The 15,341-nt window shown below is 34.2% G+C and overlaps 1 protein-coding gene and 1 non-coding gene across 2 annotated transcripts in view; both read left to right on the forward strand.

Moving 5' to 3' along the window:
- The window catches only part of ZNF451 (zinc finger protein 451), a 68,795-nt gene that overhangs the window by 15,607 nt on the left and 37,847 nt on the right, over nt 1–15,341 (forward strand). The window contains exons 4-5 of the mRNA XM_090282627.1: nt 9,080–9,205; nt 13,267–13,378. Of these exons, the coding sequence (XP_090138753.1) occupies nt 9,080–9,205; nt 13,267–13,378 (238 nt within the window). The remainder of the gene's footprint in view (nt 1–9,079; nt 9,206–13,266; nt 13,379–15,341) is intronic.
- Nucleotides 10,776–10,912, forward strand: LOC150007214 (small nucleolar RNA SNORA4). Its single transcript, XR_016512168.1, has one exon. It is a non-coding gene; the product is annotated as a small nucleolar RNA SNORA4 (small nucleolar RNA).

Below are 15,341 nucleotides of genomic sequence, written 5' to 3' on the forward strand. Positions count from 1 at the left end.
GTTTAAATACTTACAGGTTTTCTAGGAGGCCTTGGAATAATTGCAAGTTTAATGATTTTGTATTCTTAAAAGGGATGTCTAATGATCCTTTTTCTTCAAAGTGTTATTTCTTAACGACCTAAAATGTATGTGGAGACAATATGATTTCTTATAGTTACTGTGTAGAGAGAAACACTGTTTTCATTAATTGTTATATGAAGTGCCTTTTTAAATTTCACACTCTTGTTTAAAAGTTAACATTTTGATGTCTTGCATATGTTGCTGGTGATATGTGAATTTTGTACAGTGATTTTTAATATTGTAGTTTATTCATTATACAATTAATTGCACTATCTAAATGTACTCTCCTTCTGAATGTTTGGTTTTTTTATAACACTGTTGATCCATTTCAGGAGGTTGTAGAGTATGCCCTTCCTTTATTTAATTAACTTCACAGTAGTACATTTTAGTAATAATAATGATTGGCTCAATTTGGGGGGCATTGAGGCAGCTTTGTTTTCTATCTGTAGATTCTAGGCTTCTGGCTGAGTCATTTGTCTCATATCCAGCCATAAAAGCACAACTTATATTTGGTAAGTGGATGTGCTTAGCTGGTAAGGAGAAACAAGGACATTAGGAAAAAGCAGTAAATTTGCTGACACTATCTTTCTATTTTTTTAAGACTGTGACAGCTTCTTTATCAGTGTAATTCCATTATTTAGCCCTCAAAACAGCATGTGAGGGGAGCATAAACTCTTTCAGGCTACTTGGATACTACTTAGTATATTACATTAATACAGTACTGATAATTTACTGAATGATTCCTGAGTGACCTGATTGATAATGTCCCTAAAGTCCCAATACATTCAGTATAACCTCTCAGTTACTACTGGAATAGACATAGTCCAGAATCCCTTCTGGCTTTAAAATTGGACATAGAGTGAAATGCCACATTAGTATTCTTGAGGATATAATTAATTAATTGAGATGCTAATGAAGATTAGAATTTATGGATCAGGTCTTTGTAAAAAGTTATAAAGATTGCAATAACTAAATTATTTTTTAAATGTGAGGCGTATTTTGTGTGACTTACACTGTTTAGGTTCCCTCATCTTTTGGAATTTACCATTTTTTACTTAATGTTAGTGGCTAGTCTAATTAATTGTCATAACTGTTTGCATCTTATGTATGTCATTCTGTTAGCCAGATCCATTCTATATAGTTTTTCTTAGTGGAATCAGAAACAAACCAGTTCATTTTTCACTTAAGAAAATACACAGATGGAAGTTATCAGTAAACTGATGATGATCACTGCGTTGAATGAAAATCTTTTAGTAATTTTTTGAGATAGAGCAAGTTTTGTAAGCCATTAAAATGTCCTTTTATGGAATTTCCCTTCCTGGGTGAATGATGAGAATATTGTTTTAGTAAGTCTTTTTTCTCTTATTGATTAATGGGATGATATTTTTGTACTACTTTGTCTTTTCATTTGCTTGACTTTATATAATGAGAATTTTTTTATAGTAGTGTTTGATATCATTGAGGTATCTTATTACTGGAAATTATGTTTGCTTCCAGTTGGATATATGTGGAGGTAATCCCAGTCTGCCCCGTCCTTTTGATGTTAGCATATTAGTTTATCCTTTGTGTTGTTTTTTCTTCCTCTTTTTATAATACCTCTTTCTAGGAGGATGTCTGAGCTTCCTTTAATCCCTTTGATGTAGATTATATTTTCCATTCTATCAGTAAAAACTAGCCAAGCTTTTGATGTGGCTTTGTATTTGTATATTTAAGTACAGTGTCTTCAGCATTATTGTAGGAGATTTTCTAGTTTTCTCTTAAAATGTCCTTTAAAAAAATGTAGCCAGTCCAGTCTCAAACTATTCCTTAGGTATTGAACTTTCATCAGTTTTTAATGCTTTCTTGTTTAACGGTAGCACTATTTTCTCATTTCTACATACTCTTCACACATACAGTTTATGGTCAATTGCATCTTTTCTCTGTATAAAGATTTTAGACTTTTCACCATGAATTTATAGTATAGCTCTGAGATATACTGTATCTTAAAGTTAGCCAAGTTTTCTGTAGGTTTTAAGGACTTTACTGGTTTTGTTAAGTTACTGTGCATTTCAAATAGTCTGTTAGATTTTCTGATGCCTTGTTAACCATTCAACAAGAGTTCTCAGGTTGTCTGTACTTTTAGAACTTTGGAGCTCTCACAAGTGATACTGAGTTTTCAAATATTCCTGAATATATTCCTTGGTTGAGGGTGAAAGTGAATGTTTTGTATCTGATGATAGTTATGAAAATTCTCCTTTGACCTTAAATACTTTGTGTTATTATGAATCTGTTAGTTATCCCTTTATAAGACTAACTTTCATATGCTGTTTTTCCCCAGGAGCTATCATAAGCTTTCTGTTTTTTTTTTCCATAACCCATAAGAGTGGTTCTGTCACAGCGTTCAATTTTAAGGGCTACAATTAGACCTCTTGTTAACTCCCATTTTTATCTATGATGGCTGTGTTTCACAGTACCTTGAATTATAATGTAGTAATGTGATAAAATAACTACCAGGTTTGTGGTCTCTTATCTATACTGCTTTTAATTAGTGAAGCAACAGTGAGTCACCAGTTTCAGATTTTGAGTTCTGTTTTTTTAAAGATTTATGTACATTAAGCTTCTTGCTGTTTGGTGTGCAACCCATTCTTTTCTGTCCTGGGTAGAATATATTGATAGTTAATTTGTAATTAGTCTCATTTACAATCTTAGTACAGAGTTGCATGCATGTTGGTCTTTGTTTAATAGCTTGTAACAGCACCTAACTTCTTTTACTTTTGGCAGGAATACATTTTGACAGATCTTGGAAGTACCTTGATAGCCTTAGGTCTAACTGTCATCTTCTTGCCTGGCAAGGAAGTAGAGGAGAGAAGGTTCATTCATAGAGCTTATTTTTACTAGGCCCTGTGCTAATTGCGAGACAGAAATTTACCCTTATTTTGCAGATGAGGAAGTGAATTTTGCCAATAAGCAGCTTGCTCAAATGGTGGAATTGAGCTTTGAATATAGATTCTGTTCCTTCACACTCTCAAGTCAACATTGTAGTAGGCTGCCTCCATGTGTTTTTCAGGGTCCCACTCAGGTCTTAACCTCTGATAAGCTAATTTGACATATATTAATCTTTGTCTTCCATGATATACATATACTAATCTTTTATATATACTAAGCTTTGTGTTTATGTCTATACTCTCACCTCTTAGTACTTGATGTCTTACATAAACTAGTTCCTGGTTATTTCATTTGTTGGATCAAAAACCCTAACATCTCAGTTTTCCTGTTGAGGTTTTATTATGCTGGACTAAGATTATTCTTGATGCATAGTCATTGGCTTCTCTTTCATATGTTGCTTATTTGCATTCCATTTGTTTTTAGCACCAACTGTTTTAGTCATGGTTCTTATTGCTTGTTTTGTTTTTTTTTCTTCTATGTTTTTTGTTTGTTATACACCCGTTTTGTTTGAGATATACACTTTAAGAATTATTATTTTTTTTTTTACTGGTATCTTGAAGATATTGGCTTAATGGAGGATGGTGGAATGATGGAGAGCACATGGTATTTGAATTCCAAACACCTTGCTTTGAGTATTAGCCTCTGCTTTCCTACTCTCAAATGAAGCAATGCCTAGTTCTTTGAAAACTTGAAAGCCCAATATTGATTTCCTTCCTTTCGTAGTTGTGCAAGCTAAGAAATGTTTATAATAAACAATAAGAAAAAAGAATGAAAAGCTAGGATATATAGGTATGTGTATACAATTTTTGATGGATGGTATTTTGTCATTTTGTGTCATTGCTGGGAATAATCTTTTCATTTGTCAAACCTCTTTTTTAATCCTTGCCACGTGCAGGTAGGTACTGAAGAAGTTCTCAGGATACTGGGAATTAAGAGATGGTATATTATATTGAGAAAGAAATACCAATACAATGTAATTATCATGTTTAAAGGAATGCCTGTGATGAAGTTGGGACAGAAGAAGGGTCCATGTAGAGGAGTCAAGGAAGGTTTTTTTTACCAAATTCTTGATTGAGCCAAGGTTTGGAACATGATCAGCTAAGAGTTGGACTAGTGGATAAATAGGAGCCAGGCATTCAGTGAAGGTATCGGTGTGTGCAAGGGCATGGGGAACATTGTGTTTCTGGTTTCAGAATTGTGAGAAACAGCCCTTATGAGACTGTAATTGGAGGAGATTAAGCTGAAGAAAGATACTTACCCATGAAAACATTGGTTCATACTATTCAAAGTGTACTGTTTGTGTAGCCTTTACTTGTAAGGTTATAGAAATAGTCTGTCTAGAGGTAGGTTTGTACCCTAGTCCACTATAGACATCTAGAGCAATTATTTTCTTCCCTAAACTTAGCCAAAAGAGAGCTCTCAGTCAGTGCGCCTCCTGCCCAGGGACAGCTCTAGCATTGAAATAGAACTGAGGCACTGGTGGAGAATAACTTTGAAGGTGAACAGGATAATGTCACTGAAGTGGAATGTGACATCCCATTATGGGGGTATGGTTGCATACTTCAGGACCACCTATTGGCAGTGTGTCCTCAGTGTAGCTAAATGTGGGTAATTTCCCTATCTGTTGGCTTACAGATAAATTGTGGGTGGACTTTGGGAAAAGAAAGATATTTCTAAAAATGTTGCTTCATTGGAGTTTGGAGGTATTTTGTTGAAGAAGACCAGTGAACTTTGTGCCAGTGGTATCTCCAGCAGCACCCAAATCATATTCTGCCAACATCCTGTTTGTCTTTTCTCTCTGCATAATTCATCCATTTGTTTCCTGTGCCAGAGATAGAGCAGTGGCATTCAGAATTAAAAAATTGTAACTCTCCTTTGCTTTGCTTTGCTTTATATTCAGAGATATTTATAAATTCCTTGAAATTCCAAGGTTACATTTATTTATTTATTTCGTCCTATACTGAAGGATAATCAAAGTCATTCTTTCTAGAAGGGAATTTTTATACATAGACAAGATATTGGCAGTTTACCCAAAAGACAATACAGGAAGAATCTTGTTTAACAGGCTTTATGGTACTAGCCTTCTTAACTAAATTATAGAATGGGGCATATCTGTATGTATGTTTTAAAATTTGTTCATATTAAGCAGTTCTGTGTACTTTGTATTTGTAAACAGTAACCAGTTGGGGGTGGGAAAGAGATTGCTTTGTACAAAAGGGTTGTTTCCTGGTTCCAAAGCTTTGCTGCTGGAGATGGTAAATAAATATTGTACTGCTTTGCTGTGTTTATTTCTTCTCTATCTGTATTTGAATATAAAATTCTTGAGAAAAATTGTTGCTTTCCAAAATGTTATTGGGATGCGGTTTGAGTTATAAGTTGGGTAGAAGCAGCTTCTGGTAAACAGCATTTCTGGAGGTGCAAACTTCAGACCTAACTGTGGACCAGAGCTTTAGGACAGGCAATAATCAGCCTTTGAAACTTGACTTTGTATGAAATAATGCAGTTTTAGGAATTCTGTTCAAACCAACTGCACTAGTCAGGTGGATACTATGATTTGCCAAGTTAATTTATGCCACATTTGCAAGTGGTTGCCCCTTTGAGCTTCTTCGAACTTTGGATCCCTTACATAGAAGATAAAGAGGTAGGAGGGAATGGTCATCCTCCAACTGGTGCCTCTAATCAGTGCCAGCTCCCATTCAGAAAGAGAACAACAGTAAATAAAACTCTGCCTTGGACTGTTCTATCTATATTCCCTCTCCCTTTTCTTCACCCACCCCCTTTCTCCTACAAATTTCATCTGGTTTTATTACTGGCTTTGTTAGTAGCCAAAGAGTGCCTTGGTGAGTCAGATAGGGACCTGGGTTGTTGTCTTCACTTCTCTGGATAATAACTACTTTTACAGAGTGCTTTCTCATGGATTATATCACCCTGTGTGGTACATGGAGCAGAATTATTCTGTTTCACAGGTCCAGTGACTATTCATATTTTCATTAAAAATGTAATATTGTAGAAAATGCTTAATTTGATCATTTTTGTTAAGAACTGAAGTACTTTTTAGAGATTAGTAATAATGATTTAAAAGTACAATTTGCCTAGTATAAAAAAGCCACAAAATGACACACTCCTATAAGCTCTTGTAAAATGATCATTTCTCCTGCAAAGTCCTGCTTTTCAGTACTGGGTTTCTAGAAATCGCTTTATGAAAGCAATTGCTACTTTTATTCTCCATTTCCTTTGACTTGATCTTGGCAAATATTTCTAGAAAAGTGGTTTAGCTAGTTATGGCAGTAAGAAGTGACTTAGAGGCTCCGCTTTTGGGGGAGCAGATGAGTGAAAAGTAAAGTGAAAGATGCCTGCATTTAATATTTGAGAAAATTTGGATGCAGAAATTCTCACCAAAATATTACCAAACTGAATTCCACAATAGTTTAAAAGGATCATACACCATTAACAAGTGGGATTTATTCCAGGTTTGCAAGGATGGCTCAATATTTGCAAATCAATCCACATAATACACCACATTACCTAAATGTAGGGTAAAAGCATGTGGTCTTCACAATAGAAATAGAAAAGGCTTTTGACAAAATTAAACATCCATTTATGGTAAAAACATGAAAACAAAAACAAAATACCCTGAAGAAAGGGGATATAGAGGGAATATACCTCAACATAATAAAGGCTATATATGACAAATCTCTAGATAACATAATCAACAATGAAAAGTTGAAAGATTTTCCTCTAAGATTAGGAACAGTACAAGGATGTCCACTCGCAACTTTTATTCAACATAGGTTTTGGAAGTCCTAGCCAGAGCATTTAGGCCAGGAAAAAACAAAAAAGGCATCTAATTGGAGATCGGAAAGGAAGAAGTAAAACTCACTGTTTGCAGATGATTGATACTATATAGATGGTCCTTGACTTAAGATGATGTGACTTACAGTTTTTTTACTTTAGAATGGTATGTAAATGATTTGCATTCAATAGAAACTGGCCTGGCTAAGCTATGATGTTCCATAGGCTAGGTGTATTAAATGCATTTTTGACTTAAATATTATCAACTTAAGGTGATTTTATTTGGACATAGACCCATCATAAATCAAGGAACACCTGGATATGAAAACCATAAAGATTCCAACAAAAATGTTAGGACTAACAGATGAATTTATTAAGTTGCAGGATAACAAGTCATTATACAGTAATTTTATGCACTAATAATGAACTATCAGAAAAAAATTAAGAAAATCTCATAATTGTATCTAAAGGAATAAAATACCTAGGTATAAATTTGATCAAGGAGATGAAAGACTTGTACACTGAGAACAGACATTGTTGATAGAAATTGAAGAGGGCACAAATCAGTGGGCAGATAATTTTGTGCTTATAGGTGCGAAGAATTAGTATTGTTAAAATGTTCCTACTACCCAATGCAATCTGCAGATCTAGTGCAATCCCTATGAAAATTCAAACAGCTTTTTTCACAGAACTAGAACAAATCTAAAATTTGTATGGAACCACAAAAAATACCTTGAGTAGCCAAAGCAATCTTGAGAAACAACTAAGTTGGAGGTAGCACACTTACTGATTTCCAACTATATTACAAAGTCACGATAATAAAAATTGTATGGTTTTGGCATAAAAACTGATACATAGGTCAGTGGAACCAAATAGCCCAGAAATACTTGTAAACCGAAGACAGTCTCATCAATAAGTGGTGGTGACAGCCACATGTAAAAGAATGAAGCTAGACCACTATCTTACACCATACACAAAAATTAACTCAAAATGGGTTAAAGGCTTGAATGTAAGATCTGAAACTAAAACTAGAAGCGGGCAGTAAACCCCTTGACATCAGTCTTGTCATTGAACTTTTGGATCTCCAAAAGCAAAGGCAACAAAAGCAAAAAAAAAATAATAATAAAATAAAATAATAATAAGTGGGACTATATCAAACTAAAAAGCTGCACAGTAAAGGAAACCATCAAAATGAAAAGGCAGTGTACTGAATGGGAGAAAAGTATTTGCAAATTATATATTCAATAAGGGGTTAATATCCAAAATATATAAAGAACTAAGCAAAAAGACAATTTGATTAAAAATGGACAGAAAATATAAATAGACATTTTTTTCCAAAGAAGGTGTACAGATAGTCACAGGCACATGGAAGGATGTTCAACATCACTATAATAATCAGGGAAATGCACATCAAAACTAGAATAAGATACCACCTTGCATCTGTTAGAATGCCTGTTAAGAAGACAAGAAGTGTTAAGATGTGGAGAAAAGGGAACCCTCATGCACTGTTGGTGGGAATGTAAATTGATGCAGACACTGGGCCCCCCTGGAGTTTTTAACTTAGACTTGTCCACACTGAGCAAGCAATTCATCAGTTATAGTTCAGGTTTTCCTACTCAGTACTGCTTTCTGCTGCTGTTTCAACTCATGGGTTTCCACTAAGTAGTGATTCTTTGTATCTGCCCCCCCCCCCCCGCCGCCGCCCCCCCACTCCCCGTCTCTCTCATTTTGGGGCATCAGTTGATACTCTGACCTGACTTTCATGAATCTAAAAAGACGTGTTCACTTATCAGTTTGTTTAGCTTTTTGCTCATTGTTAGGATGGAGTCACAACTTTTAAGTCACTTATATGTTGGACCAGGAACTGGAAGTTAGATTTGCTTTTTAAAATCAGTAGTTTCTCTCTTAGGTAAATTCTGCCCTGGCATTGCGAAAAAAACAAAGCTAAGGATGTTTGTACTTTTAGACTGGATTAATGGCTTGATGGCATTACCTTATTTTATAGACTCAGTGCAAAGCAATGCCAAACTATTCAATATCCTGATGATTATATAGTAAATAAAGATGATAAATGTCCTAGCAGCTAGTTTATCTAACTTTGAAAATAATGGTGCTGGTGAATGATTTGGCTGGCCTAGAAAATACCACATAAAATATAAATACACAATATAGTTTCTTAGAAATTTGATGATGTTAAGGGTAAGTAGTTCTTTAATACAATAATTTTTGGTAAATGGATGTATGTTTTCCCAAAGCTAATTTTGTTTATTAAAAGGAATGAAAATTGTGTTTTCAATTATAGGGTAATGTTAAGCATAAAGACCATATTGACCATCAGAAGGATAAAGTTGCTTTAACTCTGGCTCGTCTAGCCCACCATGTTGAAGTGGAAAAACAGCAGAAAGAAGAGAAGAATAGAGCATTTAGGGTATGTGGCTATTTTAATTGGTGTTTTACCAAATTATAGAATTGTTTATAATAAAGTTGTTAAGGAGAAATTTGTAATAAAAAATGCATTATTGAGTCCATCTTCAGCAAGGATTCTAGATCAATTTAGTAGTGATTCATAATAGCTTTTTACATTTCTGTTTTTAGTTTGGATTCTGATAAAAAAAATGTATACTGTATAGTAAAAAAAGGAAAAGTGAATTACTTGAGTGGACTTTATGTTTGGGAATTAAAAACCATTGGATTACTCAAAGCAAATGAGCAATTAGACGGTTTATGGTTACTTTATCGCAAGAGTGAAAATTGTTTATCGGCTTTGTAAATTTTCTACTAAATAGAGAAAGGTCAGTTTCTCAAACTTCAGCCTGTCCTTTCAGATTAAATCAGTTACTAAAAGGAAGAAACTTGAATCAGGGTTATAGAACTATGTGGAAAATGAAGGCTAATTTAGAAACTCATGTGTTATAAATCTTTTCCTTGACTTACTTTAGAAAGTCCCAAATGAAATTACTTAAAGAATTCCCTCAGTGTGTCTATTAGGAGTAGAATGTTAATGAGTTGGGTAAAAGGAAGCTTCATAGTAGGATTTTGAAAATGGAAATTGAAATCACGGCTCTTCCAGCAGCTATTTGGATTTTAGCAGGTCACTTAGCTTTTATAGACTTTGGGCTTCAATCTGTAAAGGAACAGAGTTGAAGATGATCTCCCAGCTTGAAATAAGCACTGTGACTTTATAATTTTTACATCTGTTTTTGATTCCTTGATTATTTATTCATTGGTTATTATAAAGGCATGTATACACATATTTCTATAGCCTGTTTTAGTGTCTCCTAATTTGATGTGGAATAAATTAATCTTTAAAACTAGGTTGGTTTGTGGACTTTATTATGCAGTACCAATTAAATTAGACCATAGTACTCTAGTTGTATGTTTAAAATGCTCAAGACATAAAGGTATTTTAAAAACAATTACTTTTTCTGGCAGAATCACTATTCATTTTTAAGGGAGATTCCCCCCCCCCCCAAAAAAAAACTTTGTTAAGTGTGTTGTTTATGGGTCACAGGGAGAATCTTCTTGAAGGAGGAGTGGTTTGCAAGCTGCCCTCCCTTTCTGCAGATTTCCTCAGTGATGCTAGCTAGCTTCTTTTCCAGGCAGTGTTAATGGACAGAGATAGTAACACTTCATGATGAGTTCAGAACCTTACAGTCACTGTAACAACGAAAGTTTTTCTCAAAGGTGGTTTTAGCCTCCATCTACATAAATGTTCATTTGTTGAATTCAAGACTTCACCTTAGCATTGAAGAGTTTTTTGAAATTCTTGTTTAACCAATTGTAAAGAATAAATTTATCTTTTCTAAGAGAGAAACCGACTCACACAGGTGCTTTAGCTCATTGTTTGCTAACCATTCATGACTTTTTTGGTTGTTGTTCCTATTTGGTGCCCTTTATGATAAGCTGTTTTTTAAAACAAAATGACAAAAAACAAAAACTACCCCGAAAGGAAGATAATGAAACTGAAATAAAAATAAATTGTTTAAAGAATTCTAATGATACCAAAAGTTTCTTAGGGGAAGGTTTTTTAATAACCTTTACCCACTTGGGCTATTTGGGAGAATAAAGGAGACCACACTCCACAGTGGGCTGTATCATCAAACATATAGTTCACTACTATTTTGTGGCCTACATTACAAAAAATAAAAATAAATAATTCTAATGATAGATAACTAAAAATAGTAGTAGAAAATGTCTTTCAACTATTCTGGGCCTTTGTGAATGGTTGGTGTCTCACTATTAAAGAGGATTGTCCATCTTTTATAATGGAGTGGTTTTATAGAAAAAAAAATCATTAAAATCTTTACTGGGTAAATCACTTTCAGAGATAATGTGCTGTGCTGACTCATTAACCAGCTACCAGCTTTGCTTATTGGTATTTCGGGAGATAAGATGACTTGCACGAAGTGATGTAACCCTAAAGTTTGTGGAAGTAGCTTTGTGATATAGAAAAAAAGGTGGCTCATTTGGAGATTTTAGCCAGCAAATGTTTTCTTTGATCATCGACTATGTTTGGCCATAGAGTTAAAATTCTATTGTGAGAAGTGACAGAATACATTTTTAAAAAACAGTTTTTTTCTAAAGTTATTGCAATTGTTTAAAATAAGTAGGCTACTAGCTGGCGTTAGTAATATTTAATCTCAATGTGGTAATTTAATTTAGGAGTTTTTATTGATAGATTTTTGTAAGGAACATTGATAAATGGTTTAATCTTATAAATAAGAAAAATCTTTGGGTAAACTACCTTTGTTTCCCATAGCATGTTATTCAGAACACTGATCCTATAGGATACATTAAAAAAAAAAAAAAGTAATAGGTGATTTATTAAGTTGGGATACTGCATACTCTTGGATGGAAAATCACAGGCACATTAGTACTTTAAGGCTTTGGAAGTCCTGCACTAAATGAACCTTTTAAACTTTACTTTAAAACCCAATGCTTCTATACTTAGGTTGATTACAGAGAATATTTTATGTATATAATGCATATTAATATTTTTGAGAAGTCATCTTCTAGGTCTGTACTTTGAACAATGTTGTAAGAAGATTTTTTACAGATTCAAATTTTGAATCTCCCTCTCCTTCTACTTACTCTTCCTGACAGAAGATCCTGTTATAGTGCTAACTAGGTCACTCATTATTCTGACTCATGAGTATTGTAAATCTGATGTTTGTGAATTTGTCATTTCTTTTTAAGAACATAGGCTTTTTGAAACATAGTATGATATACTGTTTAAGGACATGGATCCTAGAATCAGATTGCGGGAGTTTAAATCCTGGCATTTTTATTTATCCATGGGCTATTTGACTTTTCTGTACTTGTTTCCCATTATAAATGGAAACAACAATAGTACCTATTGCACAGAGTTATTGTGAGAATTAAATCTAAAATCCTTTTACAACAGTTCTGGTCACATGGTAAATGGTTAATGTTAATTGTTAGATACAGCATGATTAGAGAATATGCAAATAGATTTATAAATAATATAACTGGAAAGATTTAGAAACTTAACAGTGTAAAGCATTTACTGTAGTGGTTGGCCCTGGCCTGCTGCCTGTTTTTGTAAATAAAGTTTTATTGGAATGTAGCTGTGCCCATTTGTTTACATACTGTCTGTGACTGCTTTCATACCACAGTGGCAGAGTTGAGTAGTTGCAATAGACTGCACAGGCTACAAAGCCTAAAATATTTGCTACCTGGCCCTTTATGGGTACATTTTTCAACCCTTGATCTAAGTGGCAATAAATGCTTTATATTAGCACATATTAAGTACTAATAAGTGTCTGCTCAAAGTAATACTATTCACTGAACAAATATTTAATAGGCTTCTGTGACTTCAGACTATACAGGGTAGGGCAAAGGTTGGTTTACAGTTCTGAGTACATGAAACACAGTTTATTCTTGTATTGTTATTTATCAGTTATTGTATTATTGTCCATATAAACAACTGTAAACTTATTTTTGCTCACCCTGTATATGGAAAATTGGGAAAAATATATCAAAGTTTAAAAATGAAACTACTCATTCATATCTTCAAGCCTGGAGATAGCCACTAAATTTAATACATTCATTTTTAATCTTTCTCCCCCCCACTGCAGATATAGTTGCATATAGCTTGAAATAATCTTTGTTTATATTTGGCCTCTTGGTGGCCTGCTTGATATCAAGAGTATGTCCCTACTTCATTAAAAAAGTTTGTTTAGAGTTTCTACTGACTTTAATGAAATGTACTTACCATAATTTACTTAAACAGAGTACCCTATTGTTGGAGATGTAGATTGTAGTGAACTTTGTGTAGATGTAGATAGAATTGGATCAACGTCTTAGAGCATGAACCTTTGTTTTGACTTATCTCTTTGGGACCTAGATGTAGAGTTACAGAGATAAAGGGTAATCAGTACTTTCTAATCACTGATATGTCAGTCTTTTTCTCAAGGAAACCAGGTTAATAATCATAGTTCATTGATTTTTTTTCCTTAATATCTTTAGGAAAAAATTGATTTTCAGCATGCTCATGGGTTACAAGAATTGGAATTTATTCGAGGACATTCTGATACAGAAGCAGCGAGACTGTGTGTGGACCAGTGGCTAAAAATGCCAGGTATTCTGTAGAGATCTGAGTGGAATGCTAAGGTTACCTAGCTACTCTAAAGCTTTAAGACATTATGTTCATTTTGTTTGGTTGCTAATGAGTATATAAAGTATTGAACTTTAATTTTAGTGATTCTTAATAATGACCTACTTTACCAATTAATTACCTTCCTACTTTGGCAAAAGTATATTTTGAGTGTAAGTAATATAGGTCATCCTTGAGCTCATTAGGTATTGCTCACTTACTCATTTGTGATTTTATAGTGATTACATGAAATAGTACATATGTCTATGAGAGGGAGTATAACAGGTATGTGAGGTCAGGAAAGGCTTCTCTGAGGAAATGGAATTTAAGCTGAGATCTAAAGGGTTAGTGTTTACTTATTTATCAGTATAACCTATGTAGATATTCTATAAATCAGTGCCCACGTGGGAAGCTCATATAAAGCATTGGGTAGCCTCTTTACTTTGCAGATCTGAGATTCCTGGAAGAGTTTCACTGAAACATTTTGCCACACTAGATAATTCGGTGGAATTTTTAAGAGCTAGTACAACTACCCCATCATGGCAACTTTTCTAGTCTGTCTTGTAGAAGACCCACTAAGCCCTTAAAGGCTTGGGATATCCACAGAAACCTTAGCTGTGGATTTAATTCAGTCATTAGAAATACCTATGCATACAATTCTCAACTTTGAACATGGATACCTTTTTCTGAAGTTAGTTTTCAGAGGGCTTCAGAGTCAAACTACCACTTATAAAATAATTGCAATAATTTGTAGATATCTTGACACTTGACCATACCCAGAAACTCTATTTCCTTTTTATCATGTAATCTGTTTGTGCCTGGCAGATTTCTACCTCACCCATCTCCCTTTTAAATACCTTTTCCTCTTTTTTTTTCTTCTTACTTTCCTGTGGGGTTAGCTCCACAGATAGTACTCAAAACTATAGGTTGCTAGGTTTATTCTGCGTAAGTTTGGTTGCTCAGCCTTCTTTGATCCCATGGTGCTTTATTTACTTCTAGTATAGATTTAACCCTATTATGTTGGATTGATATATTTACATGCCTGTTCTGTCTCTTCCACCACACTATACACTCTGTGGGGATGGAATCCGATGCTTATTAATCCTATTTAGTGTCAGTGCCTAAAAAGAATGCTCAGCATAGAGATGCTCAATAAATAATAGTTGAATATTATACCAAACAAGTCTTTATAAACACTTGCATGTGAACAGAGAAAACAAGCCTAGAACCTGGGTTCCAAGCATGCCTTCATTCAGCTATATGAAAGAGTTGTTTGCATTCCATACCTACTTTAGCAAATGAGACTTAAAAATTATGGTAAATGGTTTTGCCTTTTGGAGTATTCTTTTAAGGCTATAGTTTATAATTTTTAAAAAAATCATTTTTGATATACATGCATTCATTTCTCAGTAGGTGTTAATGACTGGCTCTGTGGGTCACCATAGCTGCTGGAGAATTACCTGGGAGCTTTTAAATACATTCCTGGGCATCACCTCCAGAGATAATTAGGGCATCTGTAGTTTTGAGAAGATTCCTAGGTGATTTTGATAGGAAAATGGGCTGTAACTACAAGCCTTTATCACCTCTAAGATCTCTTCTAAAAACCATTTATCTCATATGAATCTAACACTTCATGTTCTGACTAGAATGGTTTTAGGCTGGTAATATGCCCCTTTAGACCTTCCCCCTGGCCTCCAGATTGTTAGAATGTTTTAATTCATTATAAATTGAATTTATGAGCATCTGTTTGTGTATTTACCTGAGCAGACCATGTGGGAACAATGAGTCATTTAGCTGTGTCTTTATGATTCTTGGCCAATACTTGACATTTTATATATTTTTAGGTGACACCCGGTTCATTAGTGGCTAATAAGCTTGAGCCTGGAGTTAAGGTCTTTAGTTATGCTCTTTTTATGTTACCATTTCATCATTTAGCTTGATCCCTGCA

This window comes from Furipterus horrens, unplaced genomic scaffold, assembly GCF_987537825.1.
Source record: "Furipterus horrens unplaced genomic scaffold, mFurHor1.1.pri manual_scaffold_6, whole genome shotgun sequence".
In the NCBI taxonomy this organism is placed as follows: Eukaryota; Metazoa; Chordata; class Mammalia; order Chiroptera; family Furipteridae; genus Furipterus; species Furipterus horrens.